Here is a 26,156-nt window from a genome sequence, read left to right on the forward strand (position 1 = left end):
TAACGCTTATGTCAGCAATCTGTCAGAGCGATTAGTTTTGTAAAATAATACTGATTAGTGCTCTAATTACGCTAAAGACTAAAGTAGCTGATACATCAAATCTAGCCACATCCCCCTCCATTAACAAGTGGAAGGCTTTTTTCTTCTTTTGTTAAGAAAAGTGGAAGGTTTTAATTCCCTTTTAAACATAAACTACACACATATATAAATGAAAGAGAAAGTTTCCACCTTTTGTAATCTGTAAGGGTCAAGTATATTTTGAGGGATACTTCTGTAATCATGTGTATTGATATATACTTCTCGTACTAAACAACTTATGAAATGCAGACCGGGAGCTTGTGGTCAAGTGATAAAGGGAAGGGTTTGGGATTTCACAACATTTTAAGTTCGATCCACCTACCATACGAAACTAAAACTTATGAAATGTATGTCTTGCTTTTCTTTGCCTCTAGCCAATGCTTACTTTTGGTCAAAGACTCAAAGTCTACAAAGCGTTCAAGACTTTCAACTCCATAGATTTATATATAATTACATAGTTTAAACTATCTTAATAATTATTGTTCTGCATTAATTTCTTTTTCCTTGTCCTAGTTATCTGCTCACTAGCTTATGGTGGTGTACTGGTCAAATTGTCTTATAAAGTTTTATCATTGCAATGTCAATCATAGTTGTTTATTATAGACGTTAAGATATTGAAAATTCATATGTTCCAAAAACTTAGTTTGACTTTGGTAAAGATAAAAAAAACAAAAGTTGAGGAGAAAACAAGAAAAATCATGAAAATCGTGCCACGGACGTTTATATAAAAATGGTAAACTGGTAACAACATATCAGCCTTCAGTGAACTACATTAATTAGCTTAGCCTTACTAAATACTCTTCGAGTTGTCGTTATCAATGCCAATCGAGGAGGAGAGGACCAAACCTTTGTTTCTCCTAGATGGGGTTTTGAACAGTTATAATTTTATAACGCATTGTGGTCACAGACGCAAAATCATTTCACGTAGGCCTAAATACAAACGAGAAAAGAGCCTTTTGATTATTTCGTATGTGTAAACTCAAACACAAAAAGTTACGTTTTTAAAACAATGCAGACGCAAAGGAGGAGAGGGCACAGAGACATTATCAAGATTTGAAGATGTGATGTGAAAAATTGACAATTATTCATTTTCGTTAATTAAGGAATTTAGTCGAACGACAAAAAGAATAATGAAGGGATCTGATGATTGGGTCCCAGTTAGGTCAGGTCTCCACATTCGACAGCTACCTCTAAAAGTACTGATGGGGCCCATTATAGAGACAAAGTGGGCCCATATGATTGGATCTTTTATTGGCCCAGAATATTTGGGTTTATCGAAGCATGTCCCATTTCTCACATTATTCTCTTTCTCCTGCAAGCAATGGGCTCTCATCACCTCTGTAAAGAAGGCAACAATCTCATCACAAATACACTGTATACACACCTAATCTTAACCTAAAATATTAGGTGTATAGTCTCTCTTGTATAATCACACTATGTACATATAACATATTACATTCTGTATAGGTGTACATGATACTAATATATACTTCAACTACATACTCTATGAGCTTGTAAACACTTCAACTTTTACGTTCCAAAACTTAGCACTGCTACTAGTTATTTTGGAGTTGGATCACACGAAAACTTTGTTTCCTCTTCAAAATTACAACTGGAATAAGAAGCTTCTTAAATCGGTAGAAAATGTTGTCCACAACGATTCAAAAAAAAAAAGAAAAACAGGAAAACATTCAGAGGATAACAATTATGAACGAAAACATATGAGTACTTTGGTGTTTTAAATATTTAATTAAAAACAATTATTAGTTTGAAAATGAAACATAATGTGAATTTTTTTTTGTTTTTAGTTCTTTTATCGTGGCCAAAATATTATTATGAATAAGACAATTATAATCACAAAATCAATATAGACGATTACAAAGTATTTAACACATATTTATTATTATATATTGAATTTAGGCTGCTACAAATATTTTTAACACATATTTATTATTATATATCTATACACATATCTGTGTTTCTAACATGTATCTGCTTTTTTTTTTTTGCTAAATTTCTTAAAATTAGAATCGGTTTTGATGTTTTCAAGTGCTTTTATATGCAGTTTAAATTTTTATTAATTTTGATTCAAACGTTTTCACTATGGGATATTTGTCTTTATTTGAATTATGACTGTGTTTGCTGCGGTATATATAGCACAATGACCATAAATGTGTATATATATAGATATCACCATTAAATAACTTTGTCTACACTGAATGCTATCACGCATGTATCTGGTTGACTGGTTGAAATATTTCAAAATATCCGGGTTAGTTTTATCGATCAAATTACATAATTATCTTATTTTTACGTACAAGTTTATCTTGGCATCAGTCGGAAACTATTCTAAATTCAGATCATGCATGATACGTTTTCGAACTATTCTACCTTGTAATCGACTAGGTAATCGATAGGGTTAATAAAAAAAAATTATGTTGCTCCTTCCGTCTATTCTACGCTATTTATGTTAGTAGTACATTGCATCAATACCCAATAGTCTTTTTCTTTTTGAGAAAAGGCTCAACGTCCAAGGACCGCATCGCACCGTACCGCTGTTAATAGTAACAAAAATTTCTACATATACATATATATTTATATATTTTTGTTGTTATTCGAACAACACCGCAGTTGTTCGGCAGCTGTCCCGCATATTACAATTCGGAGTCTTAGTATATGTACCCGGTAGTTTCATCCTTTTATTCAGTGTTTTAACCTTTTGAAGACTATATATGCTTTTTTAATTTTCAAAGATGTTATTCAATAAAAAATTTGATAACCAAAATTAATAGCCACAGACCACAGCAGAAAGAATGGTTCTACAGTAAATACATATTTTATTAGCTTAAAATCTACTAAACGTCAGAACATGGATTCAAATTTATTTAATTGTTCGAATATTTAGATTTTTTCTCATCTAAAACATTTGGTTTATTGTTTCTATGTGTTTAACTTTATTACTAGTGAAAAGAAAAATCAGCCATTAAGATGAGAATTCTCTAGCTGAATAATATATACAAGAAAAAGCAACTACAGCGTTTGACCCAAAAAGGGAAAAGATAATTCTAGCTTAAGACCTTAGTCATTAATCAGTTTAATCATTTGTATAGACACACTTTAGATATATATATATATATATATATTTTTTTTTTTTTTTTGCGAGACAAATGATATATAAGAAATACGATTTAGGGTATTATCTTATATAAGCGATGCTTTCAACAAAATAATAAAGAACGTATTAAGATTTGAGTGAGGCTTAGATTTGGGGTGCTTAATCACTTTTTTATTATTAAGTAGGATTTAAGCATTTCATTAAGAAACTTATATATTTTGATCCTCTAATGCAAAGGTTCTTATTATGGGGTGCTTAAGAAAATAAAATATTAAATATTGTTTTTTAGATAAAATTTATTTATTACATAAAACATATTAAGAGATAACATTTTAAACATAGATTTAAAAAAATATTAAAATAAAAATTAGTACAATAAACGAGATTAATTTGAAAAAACATGTGAGCTCATTGGTTGTCTTCATCACCTCCAAATTTACGCCATACATGTTCAACCAAATCACCTTTCAGTTGTTCATGCATTTGTCGATCACGAATTCTAATTCGAACACCCGTCATATTGGCAATATTTGTAGGGATATCTGTAGAATACGTGAGATCGACATGTGAACTTCCATTGTCTTCTCCTTGTTGGAACTCGTAAACATCAAATTGAGTGTATCTATCTCGTTCGTCTTCTACTATCATATTATGGAGTATGATACATGCCCTCATAATCTTACCAATTTTGACTTTATCCCAAAAAAGTGCTGGATTTTTAACGATGGCAAAGCGAGCTTGCAAGACTCCAAAAGCACGCTCGACATCTTTTCGGACAGCTTCTTGATGTTGAGCAAATAAACCGCTTTCGGTCCTTGTGGTATTGGAATAGATTGGATAAAAGTTGCCCATTTCGGATAAATACCATCGGTGAGATAGTAAGCCATACGATACTCTCTTCCATTAACAGAGAAGGTAACTTGCGGAGCTTGACCCTTTATTATGTCATCAAAAACAGGTGAGCGATCAAGAACATTGATATCATTTAAGGTACCTGGAGGTCCGAAAAACGCATGCCATATCCAGAGATCATATGAAGCAACCGCCTCTAATACGATTGTTGGTTTGCCCGAACCACGAGAATATTGTCCTTTCCAAGCGGTGGGACAATTCTTCCACTCCCAATGCATACAATCGATGCTTCCTATCATCCCGAGAAATCCACGATATTCTCCAATATCAAGTAGACGTCGAAGATCAGCCGGTGTTGGTCTTCGTAGGTATTCATCTCCGAAAAAATAAATTATTCCCTCCACAAAATTCTCCACACATGACCGAGTTATCGTTTCACCGAGCCGGAGGTATTCGTCGACCGCATCCGCCGCAGTACCATATGCCAAGACACGGATAGCTGCTGTACACTTTTGGAGTGCTGAGAGACCAAGCCTTCCAAGACCATCTCTCTTTTGGCGAAAAAAGTCAACTTCGTTCGAGAGTCGATCAACAATCTGCATGAACAATGGCTTGTTCATTCGAAACGTCGTCGGAAATAATTTTTAGGATACATTGGCATTTCACTGAAATAATCATTCCATAAACGTTCATTGCCTTCTTCACGATTTCTTTCGATATAGAGTCATTTTTTTCTTCTGCTACTTCGTACATCTTGATCACCAGGAATGAGAAGTTTTTCGAAGGCTTGATCAAAACGTTGATCAAATATTTCATCAAATCTATCATCAAAAGCTTCATCTAAAAGGTTTGGAGAAGAAGAAGAAGCCATATGATTAGTGATTTTGGTTTGGTGAGAATGAGATAATGTGATCTTGGTTTGGTTTGGGGTTTGGCGAAAGATGGTTTGGTGACAAGAGAGGAGATGGTTTGGTGAGAATGAGAGAGGAGATGGTATGGTGAGAACTCGTGAAGAAACAATGAGATGCTGAGGAGTTTGTTATAACAATGAGAGGAGACGGTCTTGTGTTTGTATAACAATGAGAAGAGAGGAGATGGTCTTGTGTTTGAAAGAAGCGTGTCTAATTTATACAAGTGAGTTACAAAAGAAATAAACATATGCATACAAACAAGACACTGCACATGCCTTAAACACTAGACATTTCACTTTTGCAGGTCCGTGACTTCACAAGACTACACAAGAAGTCTCCTCCACTCGTTACTGTCAGTGACTACAAGACTAGACAAGTCCTCTTTTAATTCGTGATCCTTCCACTCTGTATAGCTTCACGTGAAACCTTCACTCGTTCACCTGCAGTAGGACACAAGGTCAATACAGAAACATTGCTATATGATTAAAATAGAAACAGATGCATACATGATTAAAACCACTAAGAGAACATTTTACTCATTAAATAGAAACAGAGGCATACATTATTAAAACCAAAACTTAAGCAACACAAGCAACAGAAAATACGAAAAACAGATACTGATTTTAATTATACCCTAATTCATTAATCAGTTTCTTCTTCAAAGTTTCTTTATAATCCGCAAGTGGTCCTTCTTTACCAATGAGAGTCTCCAGAAGCTTGATCTTAGACATCTATTTCTTTATAGTCAAATCCTCCTTCTTCAGACTCCACATTCTCTGAAACTCTTCGTAGTCCTTTGCATCACCAATTGGCTTCTTAGAACGACCATTTACTGCCTTAACTCTAGGGGGACGAGTTGTTGCTTCATCACCAGAGTCTACATCAATTGCTTTAGAGCTTGCAGAGTGAGAAACGTCCACACTCTTCCTCTTTTTAGAGCTTCCCTCAGCTTTAGCCGTAGACAACTCACTCTACTTTTGGTCATTGCGCAACTCTTTCCAAGCATGCTCAAGCATGAATTTTTTGTTATACTTGGTGAAGAAGATTTTGTGGGCCAGTTTGAGAACATCAGCTTCATTTTGCTCACTGGTTCTCTCTCTGGCCGCATCTTCAAAAGCTCCACAAAACTTGCAAACAAGGTCATTTATCTTCTGCCAACGATTCTTACAGTTAGCTGCCTCTCGCTTTTCACACCCAACAAGTTTAGGACTAGCGTTGTAGTACGCAGCAATTCTTTTCCAGAATGCAATAGACCTCTGTTCATTCCCTACTACTGCATCTATGAGCACAACATCGTCAGTTGGAGACCACGTCCTCCTCTCCTTACGGCTGCCTTGAGTCTCTTCACCAATGTTCAAACCGTGCGTGGCTTGACTAGCAAAGAAGGGAAGCTGTGACTCGGGTACATTACCAAAGACAACATTCTGTTGACTGCTAAGCAGGTCAACAAAGTTTGAAGGCTCAGTAAAAGGATTAAATTCCATTTCCGAGGTTAGAGATTAGAGAAAAAACATATAGGAATTTGTTTGAGATGGATGAGAAAGAAGGAGTTTTAAAAGAGTTTTCGAGTTGACATATATCTAACTCCCATTTATTACCGTTTCACAACCATAATTAACCACAAATTTAGACAATTAAAACTAAAGCAAAGTTTTTAATTACCTAACTAACAACATCAATGCAAACACACCCAACACATTAACTACCTAACCATAAAGCTTTCAATGGCATTAAAAGTTTTAAACATTTACCTGTTTTGCGCAAGGGAATACACTCCTCTGGTTGCAGACGCTCCTTCCTGTTTGCTTCACCGATGGAGCTCAAGACACAGACAACCAAGCAAAAAAAAAACAACAATGAGAAACTGAGCTAGAGAGATAAACAAACAAAAACAAATCAAATTCAGGACACTAGATTCAATTCAGACAAAAGCTATTTCAATATAATAGAACTTTTAAACAATTAAGACAAGAACCATTCATGAAACAAGTGATAAACATAACAAATCACGAGACCCGATTCAATTGAGAACTCTTAAACAATTAGGACAAGAAACCATTCATGAAACAAGTGATAAACAAAACAAAATCATGAGATCCGATCAATTGAGAACTCTTAAACAATCAGGACAAGAAACCATTCAGTTCATACTATCTCAACTCAATTACAATATAAACCAAGTCTTTTTTATCAAACGTTGAATCAAATCATGTTGAAGTTTTACCTGAATCACATACGCTTCATTGTAGTTGTCTCGTTTGACTAACCTTCGTCTCTTGGTCCGTCCATCTGAAGAAACAAAGACAGAGACATATCATTAGACAGAGACAGAAACAAAGACAGAGACATATCCGTCTGTCTCTTTACCTTTCTTTTTGATTTCGTAGAGGAGATTCATCGCGGATTCGTCGAGGAGAGAGAGAGAGAGACGAGGAGAGATCATCGTAGATTTCATCGAGGAGAGAGAGAGAGAGAGACGAGGAGAGATCATCGTAGATATCGTCGAGGAGGCGTCGAGGAGATCGACAGAGACCAGGAGAGATCATCGTCGCGGAGTTGTCGAGGAGGCATCAAGGAGACTGAGAGACACGAACACGATTAAATCGTCTAGGCTTGGGCATTTTAACCTGGACCCGAAGAACCGAACCGGAACCGACCCAAAAATACCCGACCCGGAACCGGACCGAAAATTTACAAGTACCTTTTGAGTCTAAATTTTTTTTACCCGAAAGAACCGGAACCGAAAAGGAATCGACCCGAATAGACCCGGACCCAAAAAGAACCGACCCGAATAGACCTGACCCGATAAGAACCGATTTGTACCCGACTTAAAAACATGTATATCTAAAACTATGAAGTTTTATGTTCTATTTTATATATATTATTTTATGATTTAGTTGAAATATATTTTGTTAACAACATTTTTTATTATTTTTTAACATTTTTAAAGTAATATAAAGCTTTAAATGTAAAATTTAGAGTTTTAAAATGTTTTATTTTAATTATTAATAGTTTCATTTAAGTTGTTTTGTAAAGTTTTAGATATATATGACAAATATTCAACTAAAGTTGATGGAATTGGGTATATCATGTCCTTTTCAGATCCTAAATACCCGAACCCGACCCGGACCCGATATGGACCCGAAAAAATACGGGTATTTTATGGGTATTTTAATTATAGATCTGAACCGACCCGGACCCGAGAAGAACCGACCCGAACCCGAACCGAAAATTTCTAAGTACCTATTAGGTCTAAATATTTAGGACCCGAAAATACACGGACTCGAAAGGAACCGGCCCGAACCCGACCCGAAGACCCGAACGCCCAGGCCTAAAATCGTCGATTGATCACGGAGCCGCCGGGGAGATCGAGAGACACGAGGAGACATCAGCGCCGATTGATCACTCAGCCATCATGGTGGAGTCGACAGAGAGATCGGTTTCGCCTAGAGAGAAGATGGCAGAGTCGTCGAGAAAGAAACACACCCAACTTGTGTTTCGCGAGAGAGAGAAAGAAACGCGGAGTGCTGAGAGAGTGACACGTGTTGGGTAGCACCGCTACTTCGTGAGCGTCGATGTTTGGTTAATGACTGCATTTTCTTTTTTTTTTAACCAAAAATCACCTAAGCACCTCCGTAACAACCAACTTTAATGCTGCTCTTATATCGTATGTATATGATTATTCATAAATGGTACACTAAAACTATATGTTATATCAAGAGGTAAGTAAAATGGACAATAGATAGGAGAAGAAAATGTTAAATTTGGGTGGGGAGTTAGGAGGGGACAAAGTGGAGGAATATTAATATCCCATCAAGACCAGCAACATCAACAACACAATATATATATTTGACAAATAAAAAGCAAAAGATAATATTTAAAACAAAAAAACAAAGCAAGAGTGTGACATTTTGACCTTTTCCATATTTAAATTTGGATTTATTTCGGCTTCCAAATGGTTTATTTATCTCAAGGAATATTACTGTGTATAATTTGAGTTTGTACTAAAATGCGAAACTAGTGGGGACACTTCTTTTTTCTTTGTAGCAACTCGCGACATGATTTTTTTTCCAGGCAAAACGATTAAAATTTGTTAATATCAAATACAATTTGACACATTTACATGAAATATGATTTATAATTGGAACTTCAAAAATATCAACATGATGGTATAACTGTAACATAGACTGATTCGTTAACTTATATATCTTCCTTTACAGTCTTCTATGATTTTGTTTTGATTGTCATTTAATATGATTAAAGAGAATGTTTCAATCTCATAAATACCTTATTTTGTTTTACTCAATACTAACATCATATTTTAAGTGGATATGCTTTGAATTCAATGGTATTTTAAATTAAATAATATACAAGTTAATCGTTGATTCGTTGTGTTTCTTACCATGTTTAGTGCTTATATATGTAATATGCAGTTTACGTAGATTCCGTAGGTAAGCTAGTGCATAATGCAACATGCTGCAAAATTGAATTCTGTTTCAAAAAAAAGTTGAACTATTTCTCTACGTTTCGGGCGTGTTAGATTGTGTATTGCATTATTTAATAAAAAACGTTCGTCATAGATTGTAAATTGTTTTATGTAAAATGTTAAGTCTGTATTTATGAATATGATAATGTAATTGAATTGAATTTGTAAGCGTTCTACATATATACACATACATAAATGAATGAACGTACTTGGTTAGGACATGTTTATATTGCATGTCAGGTTAAATCTTAAAAGGAATATTCGTACTCTATTTTTAACAAAGATGGTGAATATTACGCGCATTTAGTCGAACTTGGAATGGTGAAGAAGCAACAGCGATGATTTAAACAGTTTCAGTTTCTCTTTGGTTTAGGCTATTGTCGTCATGTTACACATACACATGCACACATTAATTAATTTGCATAAAATACTTTATTGTTGAAACATATAAAATATTTATATAGCGCGTAATTTTCTATAGAATTTGAAAGAATAGAACAAAGAATCATGGTTTCATCACTAGACACTACGAAATAAAATAAGGTAATCATTGTAACCAAAAAGAGTAATTTCAACCTCGAGTTAAAAAGAAGAAGTTGATTATATAACCATTTTTAACAACTGTTTTAAAACTATTTAATTTGTCGCTTGCGAAACAATCAAGCACATGGGTCAAACATATATACTATTTTAGTATAGTATGAAATTGTGCATTATCATTATGAGCCACAGCTAACGACAAGTGCCTCAAAATTTGAATGAATCTTAAAAATAAATAAAAACATGACCGAAGAGAACCTTTAAAAGCAACAGTATCTATGAGTGACAATAACAATCATATACATTAACAAAACCGATATATTTATGACACTTCGTTAATGGATCCGACTCCAGGTGTGGTTGGTTCTACACATGAAAAATGTATTTTACCATAGCTGAATATATATAATAGTATGATCAAGTTAACTTCTCAGTCAGAATAATATATCCACCAAATAACAAAACTATTTTTGAAACAATTTTGTAAAATGTGTTTTAGCACAAAAAAAATGTGTAAAAGGTATAACTACAGTCAAACTTGTAAGTGACAAACGGAATGAGAATATCGTAAAAGATAAAATAAATTAAATTAGCACTAGCTGCTACAGTATCATGTTCGTAACTGGTTATATAATAGCTGAACAAAAGGTTAGTATTATACTAAAAATCGTAGCTGGTAAACTTATATATCAGTACAAGTAATAAGATCATAAATAAACATGGTAAATTATATTGGTAAGCATAGGCCTGAGACGGATCGGGTATCCGGACAACTTTAAAGTATCCTGATCTGGATCCTTATCCAGCGGATCCATAATTTTACTATCTTTATCCGGATCCGGGGTTCTTGGATATCCGGATGGCGGATATCTTTCTAAAAATTGTAATATCCGGCGGATATCCGGATCCAGATTTGGATCCTTAAAATTAATAAATAAATAATATTAATATATATATAAATATTAAAAATAATTTAAAAATAAAAAATATATATAATGTTTTTAATGATTTCAATGTATCATATTACAAAATTTACATCAAAATTTACGTATCCTATTATAAAAATGAAAATATATTAAAAAGCTAATTTTTAAATATAAATAGTACTATTTCTAAAATAGTTATTAATAAAACTTACGGATCCGAAAATTCGGACTAAAAAATCAAGATATCCGGATCCGGCTTTGACGGATCCAACATTTTACTATCTGGATCCGGATTCAGCCCTTCCGGATTTCCGGATTTTCAGATCGAATCCAGATCGAATCTCGGATCGAATCCGGATCTCGGATAAAAAACTGAGGCCTACGTGAGTATATAGATTACCAAAACAATAAAATTGTTGAAAATAATGAAGAAAATAAAATAAAGAGATAAATAGGTGTAAATGTGTGGTCAGCACGTGAGAGTTACTTTTGGCGCATGCGAAAAGCTGATGAAAATACCACGTCGTCAACACTTTTCATTTTATATTATACTGAAATGGTTTCAGATTGAAAAGTAAATAAAAACATTAAAATGAAAATTCTTTCGGCAAATCAATATTCTTTTTTTTTTGTTCAATATTCATACTATCAAATATTCATACTATGAAAATTCTTTCAGCAAATCAATATTCATACTATCAAATCAACGTGCAAAATGGCAACTGTGTTTGTCATGGTTGGGCAGTAAAAATGCGGTAAACGTAGTATACGATAAGGAAAATGTAGATAAAATAATAGAATACCCATTGTAAAGATAAAACGATATAGCTAGCATAAAAAAACACATAAAAAGATATGTAGATATACAGTGAGTTTAAATAGATATATAGTACAAGTCTACGAGAACGAATAATTATAAGAAAAAAATAAAAAGAATAGAAGAAAAAGAAAGATAACTATTGAGGCGATGTGTGAGTCTGACGGATAATCGAAGTCTGAGGGAGAGTGAGGCCATAAAAGAGACGGAGATTGTCTGGAATTAAGGAACCATTATTATTTTCTATTCCCCCTTCTCTCATTTTTTCGTTTATCTCTCGCATTTTCCGTAGATTGTTTTCTTTACTTTTATAAAATCCACATTTAGTAGACAAAACAAACTTCTAAAATGTAAGGCTATATTGTTAAATGCTTGGTTCCCTGCAATTTATGCGATGTCCTTTTCTGTTTTTTTAAATGATAACATGGTTTAAATTAAGTTCCAGACTTTTAGTTTAAAAACACGGTTTAACAATTTCTATATGTGGGTTGCATATTTGTTGAATATTAGCCTGAGTCATTCCATAAATTTGAGATATTTTCAGATTAATTTAAAAAAAAATCACTTTCCAGTTAGACGAAAATATATATCCCATCTATTTTAAAATTTGTAGATCTTGAGATTAATAAAACATATTGAAATTTTAATAATGTATTCTTCCTATGGTTATATATTTCTCTTAGTTTGAAATCATAAATATCAATAAATATTTTATTTATACAAACTACAATTTATTATTATAGTTATCTAATAAAATGCTTTAAATATAAAATGTATAGTTTTGAGATAATTTTTAAGAAACACGTATATTTCTGATATGGAGAGATCATATATATATGACAGCATATAGATGATACATATTTTGTTAATCTATTGGACTCATAACAAACCCTTTTATATGTAAACTTACTTGGAGTTTTACTACGCCATGCGCATAAACAGTAATTCTATTGTAATATTCTTTTATTTTTAAAAAAATTTAAATTTAAATTTTGACATAATTATTTTTATATTTTAGCTTCAATGGTTTGAAAAAAAAATCATACACTTATTTGTGTAATCTTATTTCTTTTGTTTTGGTTTAACTTTCTCAATTTGAGTTTACTTAAATTTTAATAAAGTTAGAATTGTATTTCATAAAAACAATTTTTAGTAATATTATATTATATTAAATTATATTATTATTTATTTTAAATATATCTCTTACCACTTAGTTTTAAAATATATTATAATAATTTTGGATTTTTGTTGGTTTTAGTTAAAAATATGTTAAACTGAGAAAAATAAATTTGTTAATTAATCTAATGAACCGATAAATTTAAATAAAATTTTTAATTTACCAATCAAAAAAAAAATTTGATTAGTGCTTTAGTTTTGTATTTGTTGATGACACATTTACAATTAATTTTGGTAAAATGTATATTTATAAAAAAATATGATTTATAAGTTAGTGTAAAAAATTATATTCGTACTTATGTTTACTAATTATTTTATTTTATAATGTAATATATATATAAATATATATATTAATTTAATAGTGATTATGAATTATTAGTTTAAATATATTTTAATGGTTTTGCCAAAAATAAATAACTATATAGAAATAAATAATGATGATATAGAAGTTAATAGTTATTCGCATATTTAAAAAAAACTTACCAGAAATATGTAAAAATTTATGAAAGAAAATTTATATGTCATAATTAGGTAAGTGTCATGTCACATTTTTTGAAAGCCATGTCATTTTTTTTTAAAGTGATTGTAATGATGATACATGTACAAATCACTTGGTAAATAATATATAGAGAATCTAATATTTTGTCAATATGAAATTATTTACTTAAAAGTTAAAAAAAAAACAGAACTAAAAGAGGTATTTTACTTGGAACCAAAGAAAGTAACTTTTATATTTGGAAGTTGGAACCAAAAGAAAGTAAAAAAGTTCTTTTTTACAGAAAGTAATTACACTTACAGATGAAAGTAAAAAATGCAGTATGATATGTGTTGTGTAAAATTTTCAAAGAGGTTTAGTCGTAGCACTGCGATTGACTGACTGATCACTGTCTTCTGATTGCTTTTTTGATTTTAAAAATTGTTATCTTCAAATAAATGATGCGCTGCCTTAATCAGTTTGTAAATGGTAGTTTAATAGTAACTGCCTAACTGGCCAACTTAACCTTTTAATAACTCAAACGATGGCTTTTAATTAGCATTCGTGTCTTGGCGTGTTCTTAGCGGTTTAGCTCCTTTATACAGCCTTTTGTAGGATAGCAGTCATAGCACCAAGTTATTCTCGTAAACCTTTTTACAGAGTTTATATTTATATTCTTGAAATAAAACAAAATTGGTTCGTATAATAAAGGAAGATAAGACATGCTAACAAATAAAAACACTACCATTACAAGACATACTTTGATTGCTTGATGTGTTAAAATGATTATGTCAGAGACAGAGCGATCATAGGCTTTTCTTTCTTAAACGTCCATTCTCGTTTCCAGTAATATATAGTTCGCGATATTCTGAAATTTTACAATTCAAAATTTTATTTTTAGTATAAGTATTATATTATGGTGGATATCTCAAATTCCATTTGTATTCACATAATGTTACCTCCTTAGCATTAAAAAACCAAGATATGGATATGCGACACAAAACAACACTTGATATTTTATGCGATCTCATGAATGTATTCTTCAAAACCTTGATAACTCTCTCGTCCATCTTCCTATCATGTATCATCAAATATAATGTCCCAATATATTAGAAAAATTTAGCCAAGCTAACTAAAAATCCCATGATAGTTGTTGGAGGTATTAGTACCTTATGGACTTCTTCTCATGTGAATTTGGATCTGACATAGTCTTGACCAACTATGCGTTCATTCCTTTGTGTGTTAATTTGAGCTTTGACATCAATGTTTTTTTTTTTAAAAGGGCCGCTTTGACATCAATGTTCTTATTTCATTCTTGCCGGAACAATCTATTATTATTTTTATTTATCAAAACCATTCCTTTCATCGAACTATGACTTTTATCTTTAAAGTTAGGTTTCTCTAGAGTGATATCTCTTTCATCATTTGGCGGCAGCTTATTTTTATTTTGTACAGTCTAGTAAAACCTAACTGAAAATTATTATAAGAATGTAAATAAGTTTCATCTAAAATTAATTACTCATGGGACTAAATTTTATTATTTTCTATCTGTATATAAATTTAATTTTTCTACACACAGAAACAAATATGAATTACAATTTTAAAATTCATTAACTAGTATTATATCAAGTATTAATTGGAAAATTGTTACAAATACCACATTCATAGTATCATTTTTCATGGCTACAATAATCACTTTTACCTTCACTTCTAATGAAAAGTAAAATACACTTATACCCTTACAGTTAACTAATCTAGATTTAGAGTTTAGAGTTGAAGGGTGGAGTAGGGTTTTTGGAATATGAAATTTTAGGATTCTAATAAATATATAAATAAAGACTTAAAAATATATTAATTTTTTAAATAGTTTCAAACATAATTTTCGATTTTCATAATGAAAAATGAAAAATTGAAAAAAAATAAACTAAAATTCGAAAAAATTTATAAAAAATTTCGAATTTGAAAAAGTATAATTCAAAAACATAATTTTTTTTTTATTTTTTTTTGACCTTTTTTTATTTTTTTTTATTATTTAAATAAGATTTTATTATATATATAGAGAACAAGAGTATAAAAGTCTTTTGCCACTTAATGAAAAATATATTTTTAAAAATGTCTCTTTAGTGATGGTAAAGATGAAAAGTGGTACCACAAAAATGGTAAACATAAAATTTCTCCGTATTAATTTGCCATTACAACCAAACTAACAACAATTCATAAAAGAAATAGACATACAACAATACTGTATAAAAACTATTTTTGTCAAGTCTATTGCTAAACAATAAGATTTTGTTCCTTTAGATTCTTACCATTCACCAACTAGAGTTGACAGATTATTCTTCCAGTTTAGTCAAGATTTTTTTTAAATGAAGTCGATTATGAACCGAGCTGATCTTTAATCCAAATGGCAAATTCAAAGTAAACAAGTTACGCTGAAAAAAATAAAATAAAACAAATGTAATAAAGTCTTACAAAGTTGTCATTTCGGACAAACAATAGGGTCAGCATCGTAAATAAACGCCGAATAAATAAAATAAAATAAAAAGAAAAGAAAAGAAAAACGCACAAGCTTGTCGGTTTGCGTGCAAATCCTCTGTTCCACAATTTCTTCTTTCTTTTATTCTTCCCCCCCTCTCTCTCTCTCTGTTCTTATTAAGCTCGGACAGCGGACACGCATCACTTAAACTCTCACCCCCCCACCCCCCCCCCCCCCCCACCTCTTTCTCTCTCCTTCACTCTCTCACTTAACCACACAAACTCTCTCTCTCCTCTGTCTTTTAATTCCGTTTAAATTGTCATCAGATTCTTGAAAATAAACTTCTCAGCTTGGCTTCAATAATTGTACCGAGTGTGTTAGAAGGCTTATTATGTGTCCTCAATTCTGATAATGCTTACTTCATCCAGTTAGTGTTTCTCGTCACTCTGTTTTCCTAGAAGAATCTCTCAAAATTCTCAGATCTTCTGAATCTTTCTTCTTTCTCTCTGTTCTTATAAACTTTTTATTTATTTATTTTTAAACTTCTCATCTTTTTTTCTTTTGGGTTCTTTTATCCAAAATTCTCAGAATCCACATGTCGGATTTGGTCTTTCGCTACAAGCCACGACCATAGAATCTTCTTTGTCCGAACCAAAAAACAAAAAAGACTTTCAATTTACGTTTCTCTTAAGAAACTGAAACATAAACAGACGGACTTTCCTAAGAAAAAACAAATAATTAAAGAAGAAGAAAGTTTGAGAGTTTGGAGAAGATGGAGATGGCGGTGGCGAATCACCGAGAGAGAAGCAGTGATAGCATGAACAGACATCTAGACAGCAGCGGCAAGTACGTCAGGTACACGGCTGAGCAAGTCGAGGCCCTGGAGCGTGTCTACGCCGAGTGTCCTAAGCCGAGCTCGCTCCGGAGACAGCAGTTGATCCGTGAATGTTCCATCTTGGCCAACATCGAGCCTAAGCAGATCAAAGTCTGGTTCCAAAACCGGAGGTAATATACGATTTTGGACCACTTTGTGGGACTATTAGTCCTTTTTGTCTGCTTGCTTTGCTCTGACAAAGTTTCCTGTCTAGTGGGTTTGTTGTGAAGGACCAGATTTGGATCCAGAGCTAATTATCTTGTTTATGTTTGGTTTAGGTGTCGAGATAAGCAGAGGAAAGAGGCGTCGAGGCTACAGAGCGTAAACAGGAAGCTTTCGGCTATGAACAAGCTGTTGATGGAGGAGAACGATAGGTTGCAGAAGCAAGTTTCTCAGCTCGTCTGTGAAAATGGATATATGAAGCAGCAGCTTACTACTGTTGTATGTTAAAAACTTCTTTGGTTTGTAATGTTTTCTTAAAAAGTATCAATTAAGTGATTTGACTTGATGTTGTGTTGTTCATCAGGTGAATGATCCAAGCTGTGATTCTGTGGTAACAACTCCTCAGCATTCGCTTAGAGACGCTAATAGTCCTGCTGGGTAAAGCTTTTCTTTTTTTTGTGAATTTGTAGTGACGTTTCTTGCCTTTAATGAGTTGGTTTTGGTTTGTTAGACTGCTCTCGATCGCAGAGGAGACATTGGCAGAGTTCCTATCCAAGGCTACAGGAACTGCTGTTGATTGGGTTCAGATGCCTGGGATGAAGGTTAGAGACGTCTCTTGTCATTACTTATTGTGTTTTCCTTGTTGATGTGTAATATTGAAATGTGAGATGTCTTTGTGTGTGTTTTAGCCTGGTCCGGATTCGGTTGGCATCTTTGCTATTTCGCAAAGATGCAGTGGGGTGGCAGCTCGAGCCTGTGGTCTTGTTAGTTTAGAGCCTGTCAAGGTAAGAAAGAGCCACTCAAACTTATTAGTGTCAAACATGTCACATTGTTAAACCAGTTTGGTGTTGTTGTTTTTTTTTTTTTTGCAGATTGCAGAGATACTCAAAGATAGGCCATCTTGGTTCCGTGACTGTAGGAGCCTTGAGGTCTTCACTATGTTCCCGGCTGGTAACGGCGGCACTATTGAGCTCGTCTATATGCAGGTGATCCATTTTCTCTTTTGGTTTAGTATTCTATCTCCCTTTTTTGAAAATAAATATATAAAAGTTTATAAATGACTTTTGGTTTAAGACATATGCACCAACGACTCTTGCTCCTGCCCGCGATTTCTGGACCCTGAGATACACAACGAGCCTAGACAATGGCAGTTTTGTGGTATGCAACTCCTCATAGTGTTATGTTTGTGTATATCTATCTCTCTGGTTATTGACTTTTTTTCTTTAATAAGGTTTGTGAGAGGTCACTCTCTGGTTCTGGTGCTGGTCCTAACGCTGCATCAGCTTCTCAGTTTGTAAGAGCAGAAATGCTTTCTAGTGGGTATCTAATAAGGCCTTGTGATGGTGGCGGTTCCATTATTCACATTGTCGATCACCTTAATCTTGAGGTAAGTAGAATCTTCTTGTTGTACATTTTTCTGTTTGCTTCCTTTGATTCTTAAATCAGTTTTACTTGCATTGTAGGCTTGGAGTGTTCCTGATGTGCTTCGACCCCTTTACGAGTCATCTAAAGTCGTTGCACAGAAAATGACCATTTCCGTGAGTGTCTATAACATTGAGATATGATTGATTCATAAGCATATCTAATGGCTGAGTTCATGTTGTAGGCATTGAGGTATATCAGGCAACTAGCTCAGGAATCTAACGGTGAACTAGTGTATGGATTAGGAAGGCAACCTGCTGTTTTAAGAACATTTAGCCAAAGATTAAGCAGGTAATTCAATAATGAGCTGATATCTAAATGTTCTTTGATCTCTTACTTGTTTCTTAAGTTATTATCATGTATTCTTGCAGGGGTTTTAATGATGCGGTTAATGGGTTTGGTGACGATGGATGGTCTACAATGCATTGTGATGGCGCTGAAGACATAATTGTTGCTATTAACTCCACAAAGCATTTGAATAATATGTCTAATTCTCTTTCCTTCCTTGGAGGTGTCCTTTGCGCCAAGGCTTCTATGCTTCTCCAAGTAAGTTGATACTTTGTGTCCATTTTTTGATCCATCCTCTCATTGGTTTGTAATGTGTTATTTTTGTTGTAGAATGTTCCTCCTGCTGTATTGATCCGGTTTCTAAGAGAGCATCGGTCCGAGTGGGCTGACTTCAATGTTGATGCATATTCTGCTGCAACGCTTAAAGCCGGTTCTTTTGCTTATCCGGGAATGAGGCCTACGAGGTTCACCGGGAGCCAAATCATAATGCCTCTAGGACATACCATCGAACACGAAGAAGTAAGGCTTCAAACTCTTTCCCAATGAAGACTAAACCATTATTTTTAATGTGTTTTTTATTTATTTAAATGTGGTGTTAATGCTTGCAGATGCTTGAAGTTGTTAGACTAGAAGGTCATTCTCTTGCACAAGAAGATGCGTTCATGTCCCGTGATGTCCATCTTCTTCAGGTATATCTTTTGGTTCTTGAAGTTTCTCGCTGTTTCATAGTTGAACAGACTTTTTTAATGATGTATGGCAGATATGTACTGGGATTGATGAGAATGCTGTTGGAGCATGTTCAGAACTTATATTTGCTCCCATCAATGAGATGTTCCCGGATGATGCTCCACTTGTTCCTTCTGGATTCAGAGTCATACCCGTTGATGCTAAAACGGTATTTTATCTTTGCTCCCATCACTGACCTGCCTTGTGCCTCAAGGCTCACATTTTTTGTTTACACAGGGAGATGCGCAAGATCTGTTGACCGCTAACCACCGGACGCTAGACTTAACTTCTAGCCTTGAGGTTGGTCCAACACCAGAGAACGCTTCTGGAAACTCTTCTTCTAGCTCAAGATGTATCCTCACCATCGCGTTTCAGTTCCCTTTTGAAAGCAACTTGCAAGACAATGTTGCTGGTATGGCTTGTCAGTACGTGCGGAGTGTGATATCATCAGTTCAACGTGTTGCAATGGCCATCTCACCCTCTGGGATAAGCCCAAGTCTTGGCTCTAAACTCTCCCCGGGGTCTCCTGAAGCTGTTACACTTGCCCAATGGATCTCACAAAGTTACACGTGGGTTTTATTTAGTTACTTATGATTATTTCTTACAAACCCTAGCTGATTAATTAATGTCTTAACGTATAATGTTTGTTGTTACAGTCACCACTTAGGCTCGGAGTTGCTGACGGTTGACTCGCTTGGAAGCAACGACTCGGTATTGAAACTTCTATGGGATCACCAAGATGCCATCTTGTGTTGCTCTTTAAAGGTGTGTGTGTCGTGAACACCATTAGTTCTATAAACATTTTCAACTGTGCTCGGTTTAATATTTAGTCTGGTTATGTTTGCAGCCTCAACCAGTGTTTATGTTCGCGAACCAAGCTGGTTTAGACATGCTAGAGACAACACTTGTAGCCTTACAAGACATTACACTCGAAAAGATCTTTGATGAATCTGGTCGAAAGGCTCTCTGCTCCGATTTCGCCAAGCTAATGCAACAGGTAAAATCCAAAAAAAAAAAAGAACTCTTTGGTCAGAAGAAAATGTTTTGAGACTCATTTGTCTTGTCTGTACAGGGATATGCATGCTTGCCTTCAGGAATATGTTTGTCTACGATGGGAAGACATGTGACTTATGAACAAGCTGTTGCTTGGAAAGTGTTTGCTCCTGCTGCATCATCATCTGAAAACAACGACGGCAATGATAATACTTTGCATTGTCTTGCTTTCTCCTTTGTAAACTGGTCGTTTGTGTAATTTGTATTTTCTTGTGATGTTATGTAGGAAGGGCTAATCAAAACTACATTTAGACAACTCTGTTTTTTTTTTTTTTGGGATGTGTAGACATCTGTTTGTCTCTGTTTTGGTGCCTCTCTTTTCATCGTGTTGTATTCTAGTGAGGATTTAAAAAGAGACTTGGTATGATGAATCTATTTTATGAAGGAGATGATTTGCCATCTACATAGAAAGAAACATTGATGTCTCTTGTGATGGCTATAGAGACAAAGGTTACAACAACATTGTATTCATCAGAATCAAATCATGTTTCTTTTGATGACACTTCAAGTTCAGAGCTATAGTGAAAAAGTGGAGTTAATCAAAGGTTACAGAACATTTACTCTTTTGCCTTTAGACAGTTACATATCTCCTTATATTTATTTCCATTCTACCATATTATATAACTAATTTAAAAAACAAAGAATCAACAAGAATCCACAGAGAAAAATTACTGGCTGGCAAAATGGGAGTATCTTCAGAATTTCATGCATCTAGCTGGTAAACCTGTCTGATGATTGACGGCAACAATCTCAGAGACATTGTTGCAACGAAGAACGTCTTGACCAAGCTTAGCACCTGCAGCTTTAAGGCCTTTAAGAGAAACCGGCATGTTAAAGAGGTTGAGTGATGGAAGCTTTGAAGCCGGAGGGAGTTTCTGGTTAGGTAAGAAGTTTCTGAAATCATCCATAAGCAAAGGAACTTCGAAGTCGGTTTTATTGTGTTTCACCACGTTGTCTTTGGCTGCGATGTGAGCTCCTGGTTCCATGTGGTTGGTCGAGAAGCTCTGCTGATTAGGGAAGTTTGGGTAGAGACTAACGTATCCTCTAAGGTACATCATGTCGATCAAAAACTTCTTCCAAGAAGCTTGCCAACCGTTGGTTCTTGATTTCGGAATCTGAACGGGGTTGGCTTTCGCGTTCTCGGTGAATCTCATGTTCATGTAGACGTAGAACTCTCTCCATTGCTTTGGAAAGAAGACAGCTCCCCAGCTGCACGGTAGCTGGTGAAGGTAAGGTGTGTGTGGGTGGATCTGTTTGAAGAAGTCTGTTGGGTTCCATTTAGGTCTCTCTTTAACGACCTCGACGATTTTGGGAGTGTAAAGAGAGATTGAAGCGAGTTCAGGGAAAGAGATTTGAGGGTCGTAGTGGTAAGCGAGGAGAGAGTATTTGATCCAGAGGTAGTAGTAAGGAGAGACTTCGATGTCGTCTTCGAGTAAGAGACCAAAGTCATCATCAGAAGCTGGATACCAACTCTCACTCACGGCTCGGATTAATCCTCCTTGGATGATTCTTCTTCTTAGGGTCTTTGGTCCGTGAGGCCAGTCGAATGTGGTCACTACTTTGATCGTCTCTTCGTCCACTTTGCTATCCATGTTGAAGCTGATAGGTATCTCGTCGCCAAGGTAGTATGCATTGCTCAAAGACCTAAGCAATCTCAGTAAAGATTGAGCTCGGTTTTGTGTGATGATGTTCACTGAGACTCTCATCTTATTCCAGTCTGCAACCATGTCAAGTTATAAGTAAGCGAAATTGCAAATGCAAAGCCAAAAAATAAAAGGAAAGAGGTAATGGTTATATGCTTACTTGGCAAAGCTGTTGATCTTAAATCAGCCATCCACAGAACCTTGGAGATAGAAGCTCTAGGAAGAAGAACCAATGCAGTGCCATTAAGATTCGTCTCAGTAGCCATTTTCAAAGCTTTCTTGACATTAGGATCAGCATCAGCTACCGTAATCACCACGCTCGGGTTATGGATCTTGATAATCCCTTTCATACTCGAATACACAGCTTGCAGAACAGGCACCTCCGAGTTCGACACACCCAAGATAGCTCGAACTTCCAAATCAAAAATCTTGAACCTCCTCTCATTGCAAACCACCTTAGGCCAGTTCAAAGCCGAGGCAGCATCCTCGCACGCACAAAACTTCCCTCCAGAAACCGCGATGTAAGCCTTTTTACCAACAGTGGTTCTGAACTTCTCAAGCAAAGGACCAAGCGCTCTGACTTCTTCGATCGAATGCGCGTAGAACAGAGCGTCGATCTTCTGAGGATACATTGCAGCCCATTGAGTTATGTAACCGGTGGAAAGCGCTTTCCACCATTGGTTGTCTCTGACTTCCACAATGTTTTTGAAGATCACTGTGGTCTCAGAGACGTAAGCGAGTCTATGTTCACTATCTCCCCACGTCTCTTTGTCATTTGGATCCACAGGAAGCACAAAAGAACCTGCGTTTCTATACTTCTGAAGCTGATAGCTGCCGAAACACAAACAAATCATTACGTCAGAACAAAGTTTCCTTTTTTTTTTTGTAATCATCACGATTACATAACATTGCCTAAACACGTGAATCATTTACTCTCACGAAGATCATCATCCTATAGACGTTACTGCAATGATTATATATCAATGCGAGATTGTATGAGAGAGTACACGACTTTTTTAGGTTATTATAATACTTTTCAATTTCTTGACAACCAAGTAATTAGAACGCTGCCTTATTTATACACTCAAACATGTGAAAAGACGAAACTAACCTCAGGTGAAGATCTTCGCCAGTAGCGAACGTGAACGGTTTCTCGATGAACAACGCTTTCACGAGCTCAGCTGATAAGAACCACGAGCTAGACAAGAAATCAACCTGGAGGATCCGATCCAGAGTGATGTCGTACGCCGGATCAGGCAAGTAAAGCCCCGCCTCCTTTGATCGGAACTTCCTGTAGCTCGGGAACGTGAAATCCTTCTGCCGGAAAGGAAGAATCCGTCCGATGCTTCCCAGGACCGAGTTCTCGTACTTCTCCGTCCCCGCGACGTGCGCGAGCATCTGAAGCATCTTCTTCCCCGGAATCATGTCGTCGTCGAGGATGTAGACTAGATCCGCCTCCGTTTGAAGCGCGATCTGGAATCTCCCGTAGTATTTGAAGTCGTAGTTCGAGCTGATGAAGCTGATCCGAGAGTCGTTGTAGCTCCCGGCGATTCGCCGGAGAGAGGCTTCGTTGGGGCTCCCGAAGGCCAGAATCCAGACATGGTGAAACGGCATCGTTTGGTGGAGGAGAGAATCGAGCTGAGCGCAAAGCGTTTTTCTTTTGAAATGGTTTAGGATCACTGTTACTTTTGGTCTCTTGGGCCCGTTTAAGGCCCATTTAGATTTCATCTTCGTCAGCTCTTCTAAACTCTCGGAACCGAGATTCTTCTTCTGGAAGTCCAAGACGTCGTCGTATAGCTCTCTTTTCATCTTGATCATCTTCTCGTCGTTTGATTTCTTCTGCGAGAAGTCAATCTTCTCGTACTCGCAAACCTCCGCCGGAGAGAACACCACCGGAATATTCTCCTCCGATGATTTCAGAAAGGAGGCAGAGTCTTGTATATGGCTGACGACACGAGGGGTAACAATGTAACTACGCATATTATCGGCCCATTTGGTGGCCCAAGTGAAGTCCGGTTTGGCCCGCAAGTCAATAGAAGGACTCATGTAGTAGAGAAGTCCAGTGGCGTAGACGGCAAATACGAACTGAAGAAACGTCAGCACCGTCACGAACTTGGTGGAGTTGAGCTTCCGACTTGGTTTTGGTTTTCCGGCGGAATAGTCTCCGAAGATGCTTTCTATATAATCACCGTCTTTTCTCACCGCCGGTGGCCGGATAAAACCCATTTTCTCAGGATCCAAAACCTTATTAATATGAAGAAAACAGAGAGAGATCAGATAAGAACGTAAAGGTTGGTGTTTCCTTTTGTTGGTGTTTCCTTTTCTCTTCGAGCTTTTTATGTATTATATATAAGAGTAACAAGACAAATGCAAATATATATATATAAACAGAGATTTGTAGGTGAAGAAGCATCAAGTAAGGAGGATATCACATGGGGAAAACGTTCATTAAGAATAAAGTAAAGGGTTTTGTAACTCCTTGAGTTGTTATATAATTCAAGAAAATATGATTTAATAATGGATAATTAGGACAAATACGCAACGGGAAAAGCCGGGTTCATTGGCGTATAAAATGGTTACCTTTGCATTTAACACTTGCATATGCTATGTTTTTCATTCTGTAAATTCAATATTGTGTCTATGTATAAACACGTAGTCCTATTCACTTCAATCACTTTGTTACTTATGAACGAACAATATATGTCACTTTTCTCAGTATGAAACACAGTAAAAATTGTGGCATCCAGATTTGTTCAAAAGCTTAACCAAAATCAATTTTGATGCTCTCTATTCATTGATATCATTTAAATGATAATTTAAAGATTTATGCAGCCTAATCGAGAACGAGATACATAAAATATACTATTTTTTTGGAACTCAACTTTCATGAGATGCATAAAGTATATTACCTTTGAGTACATGATCGATCTTATTGTGGGAACTCAAGCCTTTTCTTATTCAACAGACGATCCACACGATATATTATAATACAGTAGAGATTCTCCTCGAAATAATTCAAAACTGAAGTGAAAAGAGTCCAAAGAATCGAAAGAACGAAAGATTTGAGTAGAGAGTTTGACCCCAAAAAGTATAAAGAAGAAAGATTTGAGTAGAGAATGAGTTATTGAAAGTTTGGAGTACAAATACATTTTATACAAAATGTTTCGGACAAGCGACGGTTTGACTTTGCAATTTGCATGTCAGATACGTAGTTGAACTTTGCAGCAATTTGCCACCTTTTGATTATATTATAGTCTCTCTGTTATCTTAATATTCTACATTTTAATGGCCTTTAGCCGAACATTTTACCAGAAAAGCTCCGTTTAAATCCATACATATATAATGACAAGAAAATACTTCTTTTTTTTTTTGCTTAAAGAAAACGACATCTTTGGGCAAATTAGTACCTTTTTTTCTTATGGGTGAACAATTACATATTTATTATTAATATGATTGTTTTGATCAATGGTTATTTTCTTACTTAGATTACGAGTTTTTGAGGTCATTCACGCGTGTGTAATTTTAATTAAGAATTTAATTATCCTTAATCACTCAATTGGAAATACAGTAAACATGATTGCTAACTTTTTTGGACGTCGCTTGCAATTTAATAGTATAGATTTTTCACTATACGTATGCGATTCAATACGTGTCGACGTAGATACCTAATGTTCGTGTACACATTACTTCTAACTTTTTTTGGTTGTATAAATTAGGCTAATAACGGTGTCCAGTGTTTCTCACGATAAAGTCAGAACTCAGAATCCATTTACATGATCACATTTTCTAACTTATGTCGTATACATATATACATCTTGGATACATTTCAAAATGATAATACATGTGAGTTAATTTCCGTACGTAGAGCTACTGATGAGCATAAACAAATTCTCAGACATTTAACTATGCTCATGTAAATTTTGCAGTCGAGTACTAAAAATATATGAATCAAGAAAGACAACGTATGATCAAGGAAAGCAAACTATTTCAACAAAAAAAGGAAAGAGAAAACCACTATATCTATTACAACCTGTTTTTTGGTATGATTGTTAAAAAGCATTACAACCTGTTAGTTGAACTATCTTAATTTTTGATTTTCTGTACAATGATATGTTTAGGCCGCTGGTTGATAAAGT

At 34.9% G+C, this 26,156-nt stretch overlaps 3 protein-coding genes across 4 annotated transcripts; 1 reads left to right on the forward strand and 2 right to left on the reverse strand.

The window, feature by feature from the left end:
- Positions 1 to 5,687: 5,687 nt before the first annotated feature.
- On the reverse strand, positions 5,688 to 6,440 carry LOC111211127 (glutathione S-transferase T3-like). The gene is made up of 2 exons (XM_022712026.1): positions 6,024 to 6,440; positions 5,688 to 5,927 (listed from the first exon to the last, which is right to left on the reverse strand). The coding sequence occupies exons 1-2, from the start codon at positions 6,438 to 6,440 to the stop codon at positions 5,688 to 5,690; spliced, it is 657 nt and encodes a 218-aa protein (XP_022567747.1).
- A 9,586-nt stretch (positions 6,441 to 16,026) lies between these two features.
- Positions 16,027 to 20,780, forward strand: LOC111211126 (homeobox-leucine zipper protein REVOLUTA). Of its 2 annotated transcripts, XM_022712024.2 has the most exons (19): positions 16,070 to 16,279; positions 16,441 to 16,857; positions 17,005 to 17,167; positions 17,253 to 17,326; positions 17,400 to 17,490; positions 17,578 to 17,673; positions 17,761 to 17,874; positions 17,963 to 18,046; positions 18,120 to 18,275; positions 18,352 to 18,426; positions 18,495 to 18,601; positions 18,682 to 18,856; positions 18,929 to 19,117; positions 19,207 to 19,287; positions 19,359 to 19,493; positions 19,562 to 19,893; positions 19,981 to 20,089; positions 20,172 to 20,321; positions 20,397 to 20,780. In XM_022712024.2, exons 2-19 carry the CDS (start codon positions 16,625 to 16,627, stop codon positions 20,574 to 20,576), a joined length of 2,544 nt encoding a protein of 847 aa, XP_022567745.1. In that variant the 5' UTR covers positions 16,070 to 16,279; positions 16,441 to 16,624; the 3' UTR covers positions 20,577 to 20,780. The 2 variants fall into 2 exon arrangements, with proteins under 2 accessions (XP_022567746.1, XP_022567745.1); XM_022712025.2 differs by having other exon boundaries at positions 16,027 to 16,857.
- Positions 20,781 to 20,896: 116 nt separating this feature from the next.
- Positions 20,897 to 25,138, reverse strand: LOC106385097. The gene is made up of 4 exons (XM_048767333.1): positions 24,930 to 25,138; positions 23,132 to 24,264; positions 22,181 to 22,851; positions 20,897 to 22,094 (listed from the first exon to the last, which is right to left on the reverse strand). The coding sequence occupies exons 1-4, from the start codon at positions 24,939 to 24,941 to the stop codon at positions 21,073 to 21,075; spliced, it is 2,838 nt and encodes a 945-aa protein (XP_048623290.1). The 5' UTR covers positions 24,942 to 25,138; the 3' UTR covers positions 20,897 to 21,072.
- Positions 25,139 to 26,156: the final 1,018 nt, after the last annotated feature.

The sequence above is a fragment of the Brassica napus genome, chromosome C9 (genome assembly GCF_020379485.1).
Source record: "Brassica napus cultivar Da-Ae chromosome C9, Da-Ae, whole genome shotgun sequence".
NCBI lineage: Eukaryota > Viridiplantae > Streptophyta > Magnoliopsida > Brassicales > Brassicaceae > Brassica > Brassica napus.